Raw genomic sequence first — 19,555 nt, 5'->3', positions numbered from 1 at the left:
AGGCCTGAAGAAGTGGTCCGCCAACTATCTGAGCGATCGTCACTCGTCAGTGATTTTTAGAGACCAAACATCGAAACAGGGAAAGATCAAGCAAGGTGTTCCGTAGGGTGATTGCTTTTCACTGCGAGGAATCTCCAACTTTCCCCCACAAAGTCAAAGGTCCTCTTTACCACCTTGACAAAGGAGGTCAAACTGGAACTCAAGGTAAAAGTCGATGACACACCAATTCCGACTGTTAACAATCCCGAAATTTTGGGTGTAACCTTCGACAGTTTGTTCTCCTTCTCTGCGCACACAACTGCAATTGCTACTAAAGTCCAAAAGCGCAAAAAGGTCCTCAAATCGCTTGCCGGCAGCCCTTGGGGTAAAGACAAAGAATTGTTGTTGTCGCCCTTTGCAATTGGCCGGCCGGTTCTAAGCTATGCTGCGCCTGTCTGGTCGCCTGGAACTAGAGACACACAGTGAATAAAGCGCCAGACTTGCCAAAACACTGTTATTCGGACAGCGACGGGTTGCCTCCTGATGGTCTCTCTTTAACACCTTCACAACGAAACACAGATGCTCCCTGGAAAGGAGCACAATAAACTGCTCAGCAAGCAATTCCTGTTAGGGTGCCACCGCAGGTTTCACCCTTGCAGACACCTGATTGAGCCAGAGCCGCCTCCCAGGCACGTCATGAGCCACCTCCTCAATTACCCCGACGAGATCCAGACATCTACTGGACCAGACAGTGTTTAGACAGACAATAAACAACATTCATCGGGAGACCATCACCACCTTCTTAAGTTCCCGACGGCCGAATGCCATAATCGGACTCCAACCTCCACCTACAGCAGATGAAGGGCTCCAGCTTCCCCGTGAGACCCACGTAACACTGACACAATTACGTTCTGGATATTGTAGCAGGTTAAACTCCTACTTACCCAGAATTGACCCCGACATATCAACCATATATCCTACATGTGAAGGCACCCCGCACGACACTACCCACCTTTTCACATGCCCCTCAAAACCCACTCATCTAACACCCCTCTACCTCTGGACCCAACCTGTCGAAACAGCATGTTTCCTGGGCCTACCTTTAGATGAGTTATACGAAGACGACCGGTAAAATACTCTACACTGACAGGGCTTGTATTACTGCTACAACAACAACAAAAACAACCTTATGTGAATTGGACGGGCAACACCAATGCTGAAAACAGTCACCGACGTATCGGCACCGCTTACCGCAGCCCCTAGAGAGCACAAAATTGAGCAAAACTCATCCCGTAGAGAACAATTGCGTTCTATTAAATATATTTTTGCACAATACATCGATTTGTGTGTGTATCTGTTTGGTTGTATCTACACAATGTTGCCATTGATATGTGTGCTTACACACTTTTTCACACATCCGCGTTATCAGGTACAATTTTTCATTGTTTAATAAACCAAAGCCAAAAACCAACAAATGCAAATAGTTCATTTATCTATAATTAACATTATTCAGCATTGTTTTTAAGCTATTTTAACAAAAATTAAAATTTTTCCAATTTTTTTTTTGTAAATGATTTCGAAATGACCTGTTTGACAACATTGTGTGGTGAGAGAGCAATCCTGAGAGGAATTTTCAAAAATCCAGCTATAAAATTTACGATACTACGAAACGGAAGGGAAATAATTTTTCATTTACATGGAATTCTCATTAGTTTGATCGTAACAACTGACAGGGGACTGCGTTTACGTCGGTGACTGTTTCCAGCATTATGCTGCAAATGCTGCATTACAATCGTAACTGATAATGCGGATGTGTGAAAAAGTGTGTAAGCTAAAATATCAATGGCAACATTGTGTAGGTACAACCAAACACATACACATACAAACCGATGTATTGTGCAAATATGTAACTAAACGAACGCAGTTGTTCTCTATGGGATATGGGATGAGTTTTACTCAATTTCGTGCTCGCTAGGAGCTGCGGTAAGGGACTACGTACGTCGGTCACTGTTTTCAGCATTAGGTAGAAGTACTCGTACCGTAGGAATATTGCTTTCAAAGTATCGATATCAAACAGCAAACTTATCGATTTGATTTCGTATCGCATCGAATTTCGTGTCCCTAACCGTACATTAAAACTTCCTTCGCAGTGGAGTATTGCTTTTAATTATTTTTATTTTTTATTAATAAATAACGAATAATTTATAATGGTGACGCAAGAATTTCAGGCTGTAGTGTTGGCAGCTGGACGTGGTACGCGACTACCTGAAGTGTTGGCTGACTCGCCAAAATGTCTTCTGCCCATCGGTCCCTACCCGCTGTTATGGTATCCACTGAATATGTTACAACAGCACAATTTTCAAGGTAAATATTCTTAATTTCACTACTATTTATTTACTTCTTACTTACTCGTGGAACTCACAGATGTTATTGTGGTGGTATTGGAAAGTGAACGTTCCGAGATTCAACAAGCGTTAGAACGTACACCACTAAAAATTAAAATTGACTTTGTGGTAATTGACAGTGAAAGCGATTTCGGAACTGCCGACAGCTTGCGGCTAATACATGACAAGTATATAATAATATGTGGTTTGATGTAATGTGTTTTCATAGACATTCATTTCCATCTCTGCAGAGTGAAATCAGACTTTTTGGTGCTATCTTGCGATATAGTTTCAAACGTTAGTTTATATCCACTAATCAACAAATTTCGCCAACACGATGCTGCGCTGGTCGCACTACTTTTTAAAAATGGCTTTGAGTCGGATGGCGCATTGCCAGGCCCAAAAACAAAGCATAAACCTGAACGTGATCTAATAGGTATTCATCCAGATTCTAGTCGCTTGCTGCTCCTTGCATCGACAAGCGATTTCGAGGAGGTAGTGCACGTAAATTCCCACCTGTTGCGCAAAAACGGAAAAATTACAATATTCTCACGATTGATGGATTCTCACATTTACGTAATGAAAAAATGGACAATTGATTTTCTTGTAAAGGTACCAGCATACATATAAAGCGTTTTTTTTTAAATCAACGACATATATTTAATGCTTATCATTTGTAGAAAGAAAACATTTCAACACTCAAAGGTGAGTTCCTACCTTATATCGTTAAAAAGCAAATGTCCAAGAAGCCGGGCAGCTCATTTGCTGCGCCTGACATACATTCGGAAGTGGGTGTTAGCACGAAACCCGAAAACGATATTTTCCATGTAAGAATATCTCTAATATACATAAATAAATCACGATATATGCACATAGAAGTCTAAATATTTTATTTTAACAATTTAGTATACACCAAACACACAACTCGAGCAACGCATACAAAAAGCCACTTTATTCAACGATTCTCGAATTAAGGAGCCTTACAATGGTGATTTAATTCGGTGTTATGCAGTCGTAGCGCCTAAAGAGAGCATTGGTGTGCGGGTAAATACAACACTGATGTTTTACGCGATTAACCAAAAGGTAAATGGGCCTCAAACTATAAAACTTATAATGAAATGCATTTTTTATAGATTTGCAATATTTGGCCACAATTCTTCAATGAACAAGAGCATGCACTCATTTCAGCTAACGCTGTTATGAACTCTACACAAACGAAGGAAATTTCTGTAGGTGATAGCGCAAAGTTGTCAGAAAAGACTTCGCTTAACTTCAGCGTTTTTGGTGCAAATTGTACGATTAATCCTAAAAATATTATAAGCAAATCTATAATAATGACAAGCGCTATTATTGAGGAGGGGTGAGCTAACGATATCGATTAATTATAAATGTACTTATACAAACTCTTTCCTATTCAGCTGTAACATTGAAAATTGTATTGTGGGCAGCAGAGCTGTAGTTAAGCGTGGTTCTGTACTGAAAAACTGCTTAATCGGACCGAGTTTCGCTGTAGAAGAAGGCACGAAAAAAGAAAATCAACATTTAACAAATGCTGATGGTTTTATGGAAATTGATATACAATAATAAATTTGTTTATTACTTCAATTTGAATTGCATTAATCTTTTGGTTTAAAAAGTGTCGAGAATGTAAACAAAACTAAAGGGTGTTGTTTACATTAATTGGATGTGAGTAATGTGCATTATATTGTAAAAATGGCTCTGCACTTAACTTTTGCCGGAATACAAAGAGCAGGAGTGCCATATTTGTTCCTTTGCACAATAAAACAGAGAACAAGGCAAATGTCCTGTGAAATGCATAAAAATAAATACATGATATATATGCACATTCACATGCACGCTCATATGTATATAGGCATCAATCTATGAGATTACAACGTTACCATTTACCGGATAAAGTAATACGAGGTAATCAATACATAAAGATGAGAGGTTTCATCTACTTTGATCTGCACTACGGAGAAATTCGTAATTTAAGTAAGTTTAGGCAAGCCCCACGAAGCCTTTAACTATTCTCACCTCTTCGTTTATCCCACAGTACGCTCCAGTACCAATGTTTTAGGATTATTCTATGCTGTTACAACCGCACAAAAACAGAATGTGCATGTATGAGTGAAAAATAGGCATAACAAACTAAATAATTTATGCCAAAAATTCCGATTAAATTTTTTTTTATTATAGGCCATGAACTCTATTTTGTACAATAAATTTTGCTTAATTAACCTGATGTTGGAGATCAGCGTACGAGCCGCAGAACTTAATCGCTCAGGCACAATATTTTATAAGAGTTAGTTCTGCCTTCTCCTTACTGGATAAAGAGGCAAAGCGAAAGGGGTCTGGTGGTTAACGAGTACAAAACGAAGTACCTCCTGTCTTCAAACAAACAGTCGGCGCACTTGCGTATCGGCACCCACGTTACTGTTAACAGTTATAATTTCGAGGTTGTAAAAGACTTCGTTTAATTAGGAACCACCATGAACACCGATAGCAATGTCAGCCTGGAAATCCAAAGTAGAATCTCTCTTGCCAACAAGTGCTACTTTGTACTAAATAGGCAATTGAGCAGTAAGGTCCTCTCTCGACGAACAAAACTAACACTCTACAAGGCTCTCATCATGCCCGTTCTAACATATGGCGCAGAAGCTTGGACGATAGCAACATCCGATGAAGCGACGCTTGGAGTATTTGAGAGAAAGACTGTGCGTAAGATTTTTGGACCTTTGCACGTTGGCAACGGCGAATATCGCAGGCGATGGAACGATGAGCTGTATAAGCTTTAAGCGAATAAAGATCATGTCGTCCGAATGGATACAAACGCCGCGGGTCAGAAAGTATCCGATGCGGTATCAGCTGGTGGTAGCAGGGGACGAGGAAGGCCTCCTTTGCGTTGGAGAGATCAGGTGGAGAAGGACTTGACTTCAATTGGTGTATCCAATTGGCGCCGGTTAACACGAGAAAGAAACTACTAACGCGCTTTGTAAAACTCGGCCAAAATCGCGTAAGCGGTTATCGCGCCAATTAAGAATGCATATGTGAAAGTACTTTAAGTGAAATCGTATAAATTTAACGTACAATACATAAACAGCAGCAATTTTTCGAACTTGAACTGAATATGAAAGGGACTATCTGCAATTCTAAAGAACAATGTGGAGCAGTAGTTTTGGGAACATGTAAAAAATACTCTACATTTCCCCAGAAAAAAAAAATACACTTTCTTGTAATTTATTTTTGTGTTTTGGACCCATAGTGAAAAAATCAGCTGGTTAATTTCGAGATCCTGCTTATTGTTTATATTTTGCATTTTTCATCTAAATTCTCTTCATTGTTTACTTCCTTTCTATCGATCAGCTGAAATCCAATTTGACAGTTGTGTAAATTCCCAAAAAAGAATTTATAGCAAAAAGCGAGTTTCACGGAAAAGGTAGGAAATGTTGTTGCTACGTCGGCTAACACCTCCGTTACGGACCACGAATATTCGCTTATATGCCAAGAAATCAGTAAAATCAAATAAGATGAGCAGTGTGCCAGGAATGCCTTCTAACAAACAAGTACACCAGGAAACAATGCGCTACATTTATCCTTTTCCACGTATAAATATACATTCCGATATTTACTTGCGTGTGAAAGCTGCCGATGTACACGAGTATCCAGATGCAAATGTACTTATTGCTGAGTTGCATGGTGGACATACACGGAATTGTCCAGTAATTATGAAAATCGACGTCAGCGAAGATGAGCGTCGAGTAAATATTGTAATAAATAAAGTTGCGGACGCTACAGATTTCCATTGTAACCTGGAGGTACCAATCCGCTCTGATCTCTATGTGGAAACTAACGACAGTGTAAAAGTCCAAAATATTTTAAGCTCTGAAGTAACGGTGCGGGCACAAAAACACATAGAAACCAAGGAGGTTCGAGCAGATAATGTAACACTAGATAGCAACGGCGGGAATATTACATGTAAAGGTATGCTCTTAGGAAGAGTAACTCAAGTGGAGACCAAGGAGATGGGGGTAAATGCATTGAAATTACTAAAAAATAAATTTTAATAATTTTAAATTGGTATATTTCGCAGAATATTTCATTCGATAAGTTGCAGGGTGATCACTTAAACTGTAAGACGGATACGGGCGATATTTCGACGAATTCTTGCTATGTGGAGCAGTCAAAATTTATAACCAATTCCGGTTCATTGCATCTAAGAAATGTTCACAAAAAAACTGAAGTTGAAGTACTTAAGGATGGAGAGCTAAATATGAGTGAGTAGGCGATTTTGTACATTGTCAAAAAATGTTAATATTTTGTATTGCCTTGCCAGCTGGAGTCCATGGTAACCTTACGGTACGTACCAATGGTGGAAAACTAAATTTGCAACTTTCTGAATTGATTGGAGAGAATATTGTCAAGGCGAACGAAGTTGAACAAGCCGTAATTAATATATCTGACAGGATTGAAGAACAATCTGGCATTGAAGTGACATCCCGCATTGTAATTTTAGATGGCTCACTTTCGCATTTGAATGATTGTATCGACAAAAACAATACTCTATTCCGTAACGCAAAAAATTCAAATACGCAAAGTAATTTAACTATAAATAGTAGTGGCGCAGTAAAACTTGGAAAATTGTCTTGGACGGATTCCCTACGGGAGCAACTAGGTAGATCCCAAACAAAATGAATATTAATAGAATAATATGTATAATGTTATTTAATGATCTACTGTAGTTAAATAGTCTGTTTTGTTTATTGAAATAGTAATATTGGCTCACAAATCGGGTCACAGGCGCTTAATAAGAACCTGCTAATCTTGCTCTAAATTTTCTAAAATCTTTTTTATTTTGCTGTAGCATGTTTTTCTAGGTTGATTATTGTCGTCAACACAAAGTGTATTTTGCAGATTTTTCATATTGTTATCAGTATCTTTTAAAACATTTTCCAACTGTATCTCAGTAGCAGCATTGATCATACGAACAATAAGATCAAGTAAAGTTAGATAGTTGCTCTCGAAATTGAAGTCATCGTCTTTAATTGCATTATCTTCAAAATCATTCGCTGGTTTTCTTCGTGCAATACGTTCATTTTCTTCCCTTATCAGATTCCATATACGTATTGCGTATGTCAGACAACGTTCATCAAAAGGGTCTCCTAGTGACTGCAAATATAACGATATTGACAATCAGACATGAACTTATTTAAAATAATTTACATTCAAAGGTCTAAAAATTACCTCAAAAATATCATTGATACTATCCAATAAGTCTTGTTCACGATTGCTTAAATGTTGTATGTGCTTTGGATTGCATAGCGGTTCAAGAATATAACTTACGCAATGCATTAGCGACTCGGTATGCGGTTTGTAACTACTTTGAGAATAATCACCATATTGTGTCAAAATGCAGTGGATATTCAAGAATATTTGCATTACGTTATGAGTATTCTGCGTAGGTAGAATCGTTATTTCATCGTCGTCATCCTCATTTTCTTGCAACTCGGTAGTATCATTTCTTGGCAATAATGCTATGAATGCCTCCGTTGTAGCTTTTATTAAAGCTTCATTCACAAAGAGCTGTTCAAATGTTGGCAGTGGCTGCACACTTTTAAGATCTTTACCTTTCTCCGTTTGTGTATCATGTTCTACTAGAGCAAATTTTGCAAGTATGGCATTCAGTGTTTCGACAGTCTGACGTAGTAGGTGTTCATTGAAAGAGTTGCTTAGTATAAACGTAATATTTTTTACAAATTCTGGACAAAAGCAAATGTGTTGATACCATTTCAGTGCTGCTGAACGATCTGCATGTATAAATACAACCGAAAACAATCGTGTGAGTTGCAAAAGCGTCAGTGAGTCGGAGCAGCCTGTTAGACCCAGCAGTGTTTGTATTAGGGTAGTGTCTTCAACAAGAGCATTACGCGCATCCGTAAAATTGCACAAATTACCTAAAATTCCCACTAAAATTTCGACTAAACGCTTATCTTCTGTTATATTGATACAATGAGCAAAGAGGTCCAACACATTATGTTCCAATAGAAGGAACACAACATCCTTTTCAATTGTCATATCCCAAACAGAGCATAGATCGCTTTCAAATGATTCATTTTTGGCGAGTTCTTTCTCTACTTTAGTCAGCTTCAACAATGTGGAAAGCACAAAACGTTCACTGTATAACGTACTTCCAATAGCGTCACCTCGCATGCGTGTCAAATCCTCATCAATGTGGTCACCGCCATCAGGATGGACCGACGGATTATAGGAAAAATCATTGGTTGTGGCGTCGTTTCCTTTCGGCTTAATAGTCTCATTATTTTCCGAATTTTTTTCAGAGGGCTTTAGTGCCCTTTCGGATGTATTTTCCTTTTCCATTAGGAACTTTTTTTATATATTTGATTTCTATATAACCAAAAGACGTTTAAATACCAAAATATGCAGATCCAATGGTAGATAGTAACATTTTTTTGAAATTTGTTTCGCCCTAATTTCTAAATCATCTTTGATTTCTAATACGGCAATACCAATGGTCCGTTGCGGCAACGCGTTTGACTGACGTAAAATGTAAAACCAAGGCGAATTTATTACAGGTGACAGCAAACACATATAAGTAAAACCCTACATGTATTTGTTGTTGCGTTTGGTCCAAGCATCACGTCAAAATCAGTAATCAGATGTAAACATACCAATACATACAAACAAAGCATATCATTTTGACGTAAGCCATACATACGGCGAAAAATTCAGCGGGGTGAATGCTGTCACCTTAATAAATCCACCTTGTGTAAAACGGACTGTGGTGCTACATTGAAGGTATTGCCGCATATAAAAAAACAGATGTTCTTGTCCTGAAAGAAAATATAATATTATACTTGGTTGTGTATAAACAGGTTTTTGTTGGACGTGAAATATATTCTAGAATGAATGCTTATTGAAGGGAGAGTAGGTTTTAATATAATTTATGGTTGTTGTTATTTGTTGCTGTAGCAGCATACACATTCCAAATATGAGGAATTTGAGTCGTTACGTAGAACCAACTGTTATGGGAACGTAATTGTAGACCAACTTCAAAATCGGGATAAAAATTTGCTTGACACAAAATTGGCATGAAGCAGGGAGCTTTGGTTATAAGCTTATACATTCGTATTCTGTGCACCGTGTTAACGGAACACCATTTCTTTGCAAGGATGATAGTATACAAGGTTGCGCCTTCCGAATTCGCTGTATCATCAGACTCAATGAATTTATAAACACGAGGAAGGGGAATTACTTGTTTATGAAGAGGAAGAGTAGACGAAACAGAGGAAGCATACACACACACTCAATTGCCAGCGTGCCTTTCGCATAAAAACGCAAAAAACTGCATTTGGAGGTTTTATATTTATTTATGCTTTCATAATTTAATACGCGACACTTCATTTTCATTCGTTTCTTTGATTTAAATCTGATAAATCACAATATAACCAAGGCATTATCTGAATTTTCACAAACATATAATTTCTCCGTCTTTTGTTTGTTTGTCTTGTATTGGAAAGAAGTCTGACGTCAGACTTCACAAACTAGCGAGAAATAAAGTAACTGTTTCGGGAAGACGCCACCTTCAGTACTCAATTCGCCTTGACTTAATTTGTCACCCTGCTTTTTCACAACTCCATGCAGTATTTTAACATCTACGTTATAATTTTCTTTCCCTTTTATTGCGAATTTAATTTTGGTCTTTTTGGTATTTTATAGTAAATGCAGGAAAAATGTCTATAGTTATTGAAACTACGATAGGTGATATTACAGTCGATCTATTTGTGGACGAACGCCCTGTTTCTTGTTTGAATTTCATTAAGCTATGCAAAATTAAATACTACAATTATAATCTATTCCATACTATCGAGCGAGGTTTTATTGCACAAACCGGTGATCCTACTGGCGTGAGTAATGGCGGTAGTTCGATTTGGGGTGAATTAGACGGAGTTGGAAAGCGATTTTTCGAAGCAGAATCATTACCAAAGATTTATCATGCATCTGCTGGACTTCTGTCGCTGGTTTCAGCTGGGAAAAACTTAGTAGGGTCACAGTTTTTCTTCACATTGGCACCAAATTTATCTTCTTTGGATGGTATACACTGTGTTATTGGCGAAGTGGTCGAAGGTAAGCAAAAACTATGAAATTATAGTGTTAAATATACCTAATTAGTATATCACTATTACAGGTCACGAGACGCTTAGGAAATTAAATGAGGCAATTGTAGATGAAAACTTTCGGCCGTATCAAGATATTCGTATTACTCACACCGTCATATTAGAAGATCCTTTTCCAGACCCACGTAATTTAAGATTGCCAAGTCGGTCGCCGTCGCCCACTGCCGAACGCTTACAAAATGGTCGTATTGCAGCAGATGAGGATATTAATGATGGAGATGATAAAACTGCAGCAGAATTACAAGAGATTCTCGCCGAGCGTGAGGCAAAAGCACGCGCAACCATTCTTGAGATTGTTGGTGATTTGCCCGATGCAGAAATGGCGCCACCAGAGAATGTGCTATTCGTTTGTAAATTGAATCCAGTCACAACCGATGATGATTTAGAAATAATATTTAGTCGTTTTGGTAAAGTAAAAAGTTGTGAAGTAATTCGTGATAGAAAAACAGGCGACTCATTGCAGTATGCATTTGTTGAGTTTGAGGATCAGAAAGCGTGCGAGGCGGCTTATTTTAAAATGGATAACGTACTAATTGACGATCGTCGTATACATGTGGACTTTTCTCAGTCAGTTGCGAAAGTGAAATGGCGGGGGAAAGGGCGTGGAGTTGAAGGTTCGTTGAAAAACAGTGAGTTTGATAACTTACGGGAGCCTATCAAAAAACAGAAAACGAACGACAAAGTTGGAAATGGAGATGAAAGGGAGCGTGCGAATCGTATGAACTCAACCGAGCGTCGTTTAGCACGTGAAGAGCGTCACCGTGAGCAACGAGACAGGGAACGCCATCGAAGAGATAATCACAGATATATACGAGATCGTTCGAATTATGAAAGTCATTGGCGCAGACAAGAACGATCATTTGATGAAAACAGCAGACATCTACGTAGAAAGTCGCCTAGTCGTAGTGGAGAACTGCAAAAAAAATATTCACCAGAAAGACAAAGACACAACAAATATACAGAATCATCAGACAAACGGTATACTTACGATAAAACTAGACAGCGGGATTATGTTGACCCCAGAAGTAATGGAAGTAAACTAGATAAGAAACGACATTCAGAAAGAAGTGATGACAGATTAAGATCTAAATATAAATCGAAGCGCAGTAGAAGAGTAAGCACATCATCAAGTGATGACAGCGATAGCTCCAGTAGCGAGTCGAAAAGTGAATCATCCAGCACAGACACCAGTACCAGCAATGATAAATCAAGTGATTCATCTACTAAAGGAAAACGGCAGAAACGTAAAAATAAAGTAGTTAAAAAGAAAAAGGCTAAAAGCAAGTCTCATAAAAGTAAAAGAAAGCATTCGAAATAAAATACGTCGATTTTCAATTAATATGGCTAAATGAATTTTAAAGACGAGTAGAACGGAATTTTATTTAAATTAATTTTACTGTAAAGGTTACTTAGAATCGATTATTTTGTCGTCTGCAATATTCTGCCCTCCGCAAGCACCACTAACAGTCCTGCCTTTACGTGGGGTTATTTGCTCTATTATTGCGTCTGGATTAAAGACAACATTGTCCAACCGTGTTGTTTCTTCTGTGATACGCAAATCTAATCAGTAAATAATAATATAATAATACGAATTAGCAGAACGAAATTGTCAACTTACGGAACACGTCTCCTTTTTCCTGTACTGCTTGTATAACGTTTGATCGTAATTCTTTGCTGACATCGTTCGCTAACTGTATCATCTGCATTATGAAGATTTTTAAATGGCACTATTAATTTAAACGTTCAAATTTTTTTAAACCTTTTTAATTTCATTTTCATTTGTCTCATTGCAATTTTTCCGAAAGTGTTCGTTTATCTCTTTGCGCCCAGCTTCCAGCGTTTGTGTATCCCCTTGAAACACGAATTGCCTAGTGCGATGTAGATTTTTAAATGCCCTTAAAGCCTTTTAAAGTTTATATTTGAGTAATAGTGTCGGTTCTATAAATATCCTCACTTACTTCTCGTCGCAGTTGTGACATTATATTATTATACTTAAAAATTTTGTATTTGTGAAATCAACTTAGTAACTTGCTTTCAAAATATTAAATAATATTTTCTGACTCCTTACAAAACCAGCTGACACAGCTGATTGCACAAGGTGTCATGCATATAAGTTTTTTTCTAGCTAGTTTCTTAGTGTTCTTATAATACGTTCACATATAAGTAGATGATCTACTTCTTCGCGTTTAACTTCCAATCCGTAATTAAAAAGCGCGATTTCCCATACAAAATTTCTCTCCCAAAACTGAGATTATAAAATAATCCCAGAAAATAACGATACTTATTAACATTCAACCCTGTGTTTTTTTTTTATCGATAATTATTATTACGAATGTAAGGAGAAACATCAAAATAAAAGCTAAATGAAATGGATGCCGGCAAAGCAAACAGGTCTGTAAACATAATTCTAATAAAATATTTGTTGAATATTATTAATTAGGGATTCATTTCACAGAAAAAAGCGTGTGCCCGTAAACGTTTTGACCTCTTATTACTTACGAATGCGTATTACTGCCATAATTTATCATAATCAGTAAACGTCGCATACGGATTTCCTCCAACTGTTTATTATTAGCACCCGATTGCGCAATTAAATTAGCTATTCCTTCTCCTTGTCTTTTTTTCATATCGTTAATAATAATTAAAGAAACCAAAAACACCGAAATACTCCACCAAAATAATTCCTATGAAGAAAAACCTCTCAAAGCGGTATTGAAAGCTGATTGTAGATTTTCCAGGTAATCTCCCATATGTGAACGGGTAGATTAATTTGGTGGATTTATAGGTGATTAATGCATATGTGAACGTATTAATAAAGTTCAAATAAAACAGTTTATTTATCACGAAAACTTAAATTTTTTAGACGATTACGCTTGTTAGTAATCTGTTATTACATAGCTTATTATGTATGTGGTTATATAAATACTATTATTATTTCAAAGTTTTTTAGGATATATCGATTAATTGATTGATTTCCGATCACTATTCCTTAAGTTCGAGACTCGAGCCCCAGCTGACGTCTCACGTTCTTAATGTAAAAAAAGTTGTTACCCACGGAGTCCAAAATAAAAAAGGTAAATGGTTAATATATAAAAAAAAGAAAAAACCTGAAATATTGGTTTTGGTACCAATGTAGATTTGTATAAATATACTGAGAGCTTGTGTCATAACCAATTTATGTTCAACACAGAGAACTACTTCCCTTAATAGTTATTTATGTCTGTAGTTGCGTTTATATATTTATATGTATTTATGCAGAATCAATGCAAAGATTAACAAGTACTTGTTTGGTTAGTTTTGTAGTGAACTGTCGGCTAACGAATTGAAAACGAAACCGCAGCAGGGATTGGAGGAAATTTGGATTTTAAATTTGTCTTAAAATGAGCAAATATACAGCAAAGCATTTGGAAGAAAAACTAGCCGATAATCTGGGAGCGCTATATGTAAAGGCGATTGACGAATCAGACGGTTGTGGCGGTAAATTCAGCGTTACGATTGTTTCAGAGGCATTCCGTGGTAAGACATTGCTGCAGAAGCATCGCCTAGTGAACAGTGCGCTTGCGGACGAGCTAAAGGAGATACACGCATTCTCACAAAAATCGTACACACCCGAAGAGTGGGAGAAAGTGCAGCAAACAGTGCAATAAAAATAAAGTCACCACATGCTGTTATTATACCTACATATACACATGTACTCTAAATATAAGTTTCTGTGAGGTTATAGCGTCATTCAGTCAGGTAACAGCAGCAGTTAAAGTTAGTAAGCTGGGTCGACGAAGCGGCTTGGACGGATAAATGAAACAAGAGTGCTGAAAACACGAACAAAGACAGATCTTCAAATTAAAAAAAGAGCAGAAAGTGAAAGTATTGCTTCTACGTAATAAATAACACACGCGATCAGACATAGAAAATCTAACTGCTAGGATTGAAGAGAAACCAATATCAAATATATAGAAATAAAACAAAGTGCTCGTAAGACATCTTTGAAGCTAAAAGTACAGTGATAATCGATCTGTGAGCCAAAAGTCAAGTAAACCCATTTGCATAAAAATACGGCTTTGCTTAGTTAATAAATATCTTAATATCTTATTCCATCGTGGCAAACCCGACTCTCATTAAGGAGATTGTGTTGTTGTGAGTAAACAAGTAGGTTGATTATTAACGCTGTATCAGATCGCATTGTTTTCACAAAAGAATTTTTACTTTTGTAGTTTACAACACAAGTAAACAACGGAATAACTGAACAAATTTGAAAATTGATCTAGTTAGCAACAGCCGGTGAACCATGAAGAAGTTTGAAATTATTGCACCCGGCAAAGTAATTCTTCACGGCGAGCATGCCGTCGTCTACAAAAAGCCAGCGTTATCCGCCGCTGTGGGACTTACAACGAAATTAAAATTCCATTCACAACCAGAAAATCAAGTCTGTGTTTTTAATTTAGACACACTAAATTGCACATTCGAGATTCAATTGAAGCAGTTCAATGAATTTGTTAACGAGTTTCGCGTCAAATATCCTGGCGGTAAATTGGATTGCACGGCTAAATTGCTTGAGGATGTGCGTGTCGTTGTCGCGAAACAATTGGAAGGATCCATCAGCAATTCTCCTAAACAACTGCAAGCTCAAAAATCATTTTTGTCTATATATTATCTATTGGCAGGAGCAGTTCTTTCGGCACCGAGTGCAGAACTTACTATACAATCGGGGTTTGAAGTCTACATAGACACAGAGTTAACTATTGGTTCTGGTCTAGGCAGCTCGGCTTCGTTTGGCGCAGTGGTAGCGGCGGCATTTTTACTTTTTACAGGTCACTTCGACGAGCAGTCATACATTAAATTAGAAAATAAAGCACTTATATCTCAGTGGGCGTTTGAGTCGGAGCGCATTATGCATGGTACACCATCTGGCGTTGACAATACTGTAGTGACTTACGGTGGAATGTTACGTTTTGTTAAAGGGCAAGGCTTTCAGTCACTTAATATACAGCGACCATTAAATATAATGCTTGTAGATAGTCGTGTAAATCGTAGCACTGCTGATATTGTTGCTAAAGTACGACATCTGTGGGAGGCATTTCCGAAAGTTGTGGATTCCATATGGGATGCCTGTGAGGAAATAGTGTCAAGCGCTATACCGTTATATGAAAGCTTTGGTAATGCGAAAGATGATAGTGAAAAGTTTGAAAAACTTGAGCGATTGTTCCAAATTAACAACGATCTCCTCAAAGGTATTGGTGTCACACATCCCAAATTGGAACAGATATTTGCTATTGCCTTCAAGCGTGGGTTTTTTAGCAAAATAACAGGTGCGGGTGCGGGAGGTTTTGCCATTGTGCTTTTACCAGAAAATTTCGAGAGCAATCAGGTTTATTGGAAGTTGAAAGAAGAATTGGAGGCTGCTGGGTTTGGAGTGCAGGCTACCACTGCTGGTGGCGACGGCTTACGTATTCTGGCTTTGGAAGAGTAATTTAATTTGCCTTACTATCTTTATATTAACTTGTTGCTTCAAATTTAAAAATCACCTTAGTATACTTATCACTATTCTTGATTTCGAATAAATATGTAAAACCAGGATAAGTTTACACGGTTAAAAAAAACAGTTTTGTTTTAATTAAATTTACTTAAAAAAAAAAAAACACAATTAGAGTTTGCATTGAATTCAAGAAAAAACTGGATAAAAATTAACACATTTAGGAAAACATGTATGTATGTATGCACATACATATGTACGCATATGAGTTTGTTTTAATTTGTATTAAATTTTGTGGTCAACTTTGCGAATTTTACTGTACTTACTATTTGTACTTTTTGTAATGTGCTTTATAATTACAATAAAAATAACTTTTGTACATCATTTCATAGTTTTTTTTATTAATTATTATTCTTATATTATTAGAGTAGTTTAACGCTGGCTAGTGTCTCTCGATCTGTAGGGAATACCGCGACTTTTCATTTCACGGAGTGTTGCTTGAGGAAGGTTGCCTGATACCGAGATAGCGTAGATGCCACGAGTAAAGCGTCCTGCAAAAGATAATAAGAATTAAATTTTTAAATCACTTTAATGAAATATTACTTTGACATTGGAAGTGCGCTAAACGTCATTTTTGATTTGGTAAAAAAAGAAAGAAATGGTGTTGTAGAAGTTTACTAAACCAAGCTGAATTAGATGCTGGACATGTGTTGGGTGTGTCGGGGTTAATTCCGGATAGGTAGGAGTTTAGTAGAATGTAATTGTTCCAAGGTTAAGCGGGTGGGTAGTGGTTGGACTCCGATAACGACATTCGGGGGACGGGAGCTTAAGAAGGCGGTGTCTCTCGATGAATCCCGTTAATTGTCCGTCTAAACACTGTCCCGTTCAGTAGTTGTCGATTAGTTGAAGAGATGCCTCCTTATATGCCTGGGAGGTGGTTGGCTCAAGCTATAGTAAATGTCTGCAGAGGCTATACCTTCGGTAGCACCATAGTAGAAATTGCTTGCTATCCTCCATAGCCGGGAGAATGGAAGCCTCGTTGTGAAGGTGTTACAGGGGAGCATCAGGAGGCATCCTGTTGCTGTCGTGATTGCGGTTTTTGACAGGTCTGGAACTCTGTCCACTGCATATCATTGGTGCCAGGCGGCCAGACAGCCGCAGCATTATTCAGAACTAGCTTTAAATGTCGCTAACAACATTTCTTTGTCTTTAAATCAAAGTGTTACCGGCTAGCGATTTGAGGACCTTGTTGCTGTTTTTGACCTTAGCGACAATTGCGTTTATGTGCGCTGAAAAGGAGAGCAAGGTAACACCCAGAATTTTGGGGTTGTTAACGGTCGATATTGGTCTGCCATAGCGTGTGTGACTCCCTTTTGTGGTTGGGAGAGCTTTGAGATGTAGAAGTCGAAAAGCAAGGTTGAAAGTACACAACCCTGCGGTTTACCTTGCTTTATGCTGCTTCGAGCTGATCTCGAAAAATTACTGACGTATGCCGACCATTCAGATAATTCGCGGACCATATCTTCAGTCCCGGCGTGTCATCTAGTACGTGGAGTGGTCGACTGTGTCGAAAGCCTTCTTCATTTCAAAATTTATTATTGTAAGTAGAAGCCGCAGAGACTAACAATAGGAAATAAGCAACTTCAAATATCTAGGAGTATGGCTGAACGGCCTATGGGACAATGATCATGAAAAAAGAGTTTGAATACAAACTTCTGTTGTTGTTGTTGTAGTAGTAATAGAGTAAAGCAGTAAACTAAACTAATAGAAACTTCTAGAGCGGCCTGCATGAAGATTAGTAAACTACTGACACGGCGGGACAAACCAATTAATTTAAAGGCACAAATTCTGAAATGCTACTTATGGTCGACACATTTATATGGTTGCGAGGTCTGGACCTTGAAAACTACAAATATACACCGACTAGAAGCCCCTGGAATGTGGTGCTATAGAAAAATTATGAGAATAACTTCAAGGAACATGCTTACAGACATAAAAATAAGAAAAGTCGCTTATTTCGGACATATGAGTGAATAGGGCTCAAAGCCGACAGCCGTGTGGCTAACGTTTGTATGCTACGATCACCCATCATGGATACGCCGATCAAAAAGAATAGGCGATATAAATGGCTCAAATTTGGTTTTATGCATTTATGTATACGTATCTAAATTATCACCTGCACTTTACATACATACATGCACACACATACATATAAATTAAAACCATGGCTATTACCTACATATCAAACGTCATCAAAGATTTAACAAAATGTTGAATTTGAAGCGCTTGATCAAAAAACCTTCATAGGTGTATGCACCAAAATATTGTTATTAACCTACTTTAAGAAAAAAACTTAGGGTATTTCAAAAGTTTTAACTCACCCAAACGCTGCCATTTCGCTACCCAAGAATCTTCTGGACTCATCAGCGAAATAATGCCATCAAAATTATTACTTGTGTGATCATATACATTATCTTTGTTGTTTTTCATACGCAGGAATTCGTCACAATTATCGCACCCGTCACATTCGAATTGATCGAACGTCTAATATTATAAAAATTAAAAAATTACATATTTTTTATTTGAAGAAAATGCCGATGGGGCGGATGTCCTAATTACCTTCACAAGTGAACACACTAAGCAAGCACGCAGTCCACGCAAATCTTTTGGTATTGTATCGAAAGACATTTTTGAACAATGTAGAAAAGTTAAATTATAATTAAGTTACATAAACAAATTAATTTTTCTGTTTAATATCGAATGAACGTGTTGGCTTAACTAAATTTTGCGAGCATAAACAAATATGTTCGTTTCAGCAAAAACATTACCTTGCTGAAATTTTATACACCAATCGTGGTGTATTTTTAACACAGAGTGTTTGATGTGATTTTAAACTCTAAGGTACATTGTGCTTAATATTTTGAATATAAATAAAATATAAGTACTCGTTATTCGTTTCCATTATATCAACAGCTCTGGCTGTTGAAGGTCTCATAATGGTATCAATACGGCGCTTTAGTGCTACTTGAGGAGTGCCAGACCGGCATTTCAACCATTTCACCTACCTGCCATTTATTCGTTAACTTGTGAATATATTTTTTTAATAAACAAAAAACACAAAAAAAAAAAATTCTTGTTGTATACATATAAGAGTTAAACACTTAAGCAAAACTTTTAAATAAAATGGTTTATGCAAAAAATTAGTAGTCTAAATGCTTAAATGCCTCGTAAACTTGAACTTAGCCTGAAACAGCTGTCAAAATTTGTATGAAATTATAAGTTGTGTAAAATGCTCAAAACAGCGTATTTCCCTTGACAGTTGTAATATAGAAAGGTTCTTAGTTGCTCGAGTGTTTAGCCCTTCTCCTGCTATCTGTGGAGTGCGACTTATAATTTTTTCCAAAAGTCGAAACACCTAAACTTGTACGCCACCTCCGAATACCGGAGATGGTTTCTTATGAGGTGCTTCAAATGGTATTTAATATTTTTTCGCTAAATTTTTTTTATTTTTTTTTCTATTATGAAGC

The 19,555-nt window shown here is 37.3% G+C and overlaps 8 protein-coding genes across 9 annotated transcripts; 5 read left to right on the top strand and 3 right to left on the bottom strand.

The window, feature by feature from the left end:
- Window positions 1-2,091: 2,091 nt before the first annotated feature.
- Window positions 2,092-3,968, top strand: LOC129245975 (translation initiation factor eIF-2B subunit gamma). The gene is made up of 7 exons (XM_054884437.1): window positions 2,092-2,343; window positions 2,404-2,551; window positions 2,615-2,975; window positions 3,044-3,190; window positions 3,270-3,446; window positions 3,497-3,723; window positions 3,782-3,968. The coding sequence occupies exons 1-7, from the start codon at window positions 2,187-2,189 to the stop codon at window positions 3,945-3,947; spliced, it is 1,383 nt and encodes a 460-aa protein (XP_054740412.1). The 5' UTR covers window positions 2,092-2,186; the 3' UTR covers window positions 3,948-3,968.
- Window positions 3,969-5,729: 1,761 nt separating this feature from the next.
- Window positions 5,730-7,197, top strand: LOC129245231 (uncharacterized). Its single transcript, XM_054883272.1, has 3 exons — window positions 5,730-6,394; window positions 6,457-6,640; window positions 6,700-7,197. The coding sequence occupies exons 1-3, from the start codon at window positions 5,810-5,812 to the stop codon at window positions 7,056-7,058; spliced, it is 1,128 nt and encodes a 375-aa protein (XP_054739247.1). The 5' UTR covers window positions 5,730-5,809; the 3' UTR covers window positions 7,059-7,197.
- Window positions 7,078-8,850, bottom strand: LOC129245228 (uncharacterized). The gene is made up of 2 exons (XM_054883271.1): window positions 7,608-8,850; window positions 7,078-7,532 (listed from the first exon to the last, which is right to left on the bottom strand). The coding sequence occupies exons 1-2, from the start codon at window positions 8,739-8,741 to the stop codon at window positions 7,182-7,184; spliced, it is 1,485 nt and encodes a 494-aa protein (XP_054739246.1). The 5' UTR covers window positions 8,742-8,850; the 3' UTR covers window positions 7,078-7,181.
- A 1,168-nt stretch (window positions 8,851-10,018) lies between these two features.
- LOC129245539 (peptidyl-prolyl cis-trans isomerase sig-7) lies at window positions 10,019-11,897 on the top strand. The gene is made up of 2 exons (XM_054883749.1): window positions 10,019-10,508; window positions 10,570-11,897. Exons 1-2 carry the CDS (start codon window positions 10,115-10,117, stop codon window positions 11,874-11,876), a joined length of 1,701 nt encoding a protein of 566 aa, XP_054739724.1. The 5' UTR covers window positions 10,019-10,114; the 3' UTR covers window positions 11,877-11,897.
- On the bottom strand, window positions 11,887-12,624 carry LOC129245540 (complex III assembly factor LYRM7). Its single transcript, XM_054883750.1, has 4 exons — window positions 12,517-12,624; window positions 12,318-12,461; window positions 12,177-12,258; window positions 11,887-12,118 (listed from the first exon to the last, which is right to left on the bottom strand). The coding sequence occupies exons 1-4, from the start codon at window positions 12,535-12,537 to the stop codon at window positions 11,964-11,966; spliced, it is 402 nt and encodes a 133-aa protein (XP_054739725.1). The 5' UTR covers window positions 12,538-12,624; the 3' UTR covers window positions 11,887-11,963.
- Window positions 12,625-13,552: 928 nt separating this feature from the next.
- On the top strand, window positions 13,553-14,213 carry LOC129244701 (uncharacterized). The gene is made up of 2 exons (XM_054882489.1): window positions 13,553-13,632; window positions 13,854-14,213. Exon 2 carries the CDS (start codon window positions 13,939-13,941, stop codon window positions 14,203-14,205), a length of 267 nt encoding a protein of 88 aa, XP_054738464.1. The 5' UTR covers window positions 13,553-13,632; window positions 13,854-13,938; the 3' UTR covers window positions 14,206-14,213.
- A 371-nt stretch (window positions 14,214-14,584) lies between these two features.
- LOC129244699 (uncharacterized) lies at window positions 14,585-16,169 on the top strand. Of its 2 annotated transcripts, none has more exons than XM_054882486.1 (2): window positions 14,585-14,692; window positions 14,770-16,169. In XM_054882486.1, exon 2 carries the CDS (start codon window positions 14,844-14,846, stop codon window positions 16,023-16,025), a length of 1,182 nt encoding a protein of 393 aa, XP_054738461.1. In that variant the 5' UTR covers window positions 14,585-14,692; window positions 14,770-14,843; the 3' UTR covers window positions 16,026-16,169. The 2 variants fall into 2 exon arrangements, with proteins under 2 accessions (XP_054738461.1, XP_054738460.1); XM_054882485.1 differs by having other exon boundaries at window positions 14,589-14,704.
- Window positions 16,170-16,273: 104 nt separating this feature from the next.
- On the bottom strand, window positions 16,274-18,843 carry LOC129244700 (transcription elongation factor SPT4). The gene is made up of 3 exons (XM_054882488.1): window positions 18,648-18,843; window positions 18,410-18,572; window positions 16,274-16,579 (listed from the first exon to the last, which is right to left on the bottom strand). Exons 1-3 carry the CDS (start codon window positions 18,714-18,716, stop codon window positions 16,461-16,463), a joined length of 351 nt encoding a protein of 116 aa, XP_054738463.1. The 5' UTR covers window positions 18,717-18,843; the 3' UTR covers window positions 16,274-16,460.
- Window positions 18,844-19,555: the final 712 nt, after the last annotated feature.

This window comes from Anastrepha obliqua, chromosome 4 (genome assembly GCF_027943255.1).
Source record: "Anastrepha obliqua isolate idAnaObli1 chromosome 4, idAnaObli1_1.0, whole genome shotgun sequence".
Classification (NCBI taxonomy): Eukaryota; Metazoa; Arthropoda; class Insecta; order Diptera; family Tephritidae; genus Anastrepha; species Anastrepha obliqua.
The sequence above is the reverse complement of the archived record's forward strand: the minus strand, read 5'-3'. Positions and strand labels throughout refer to the sequence as shown.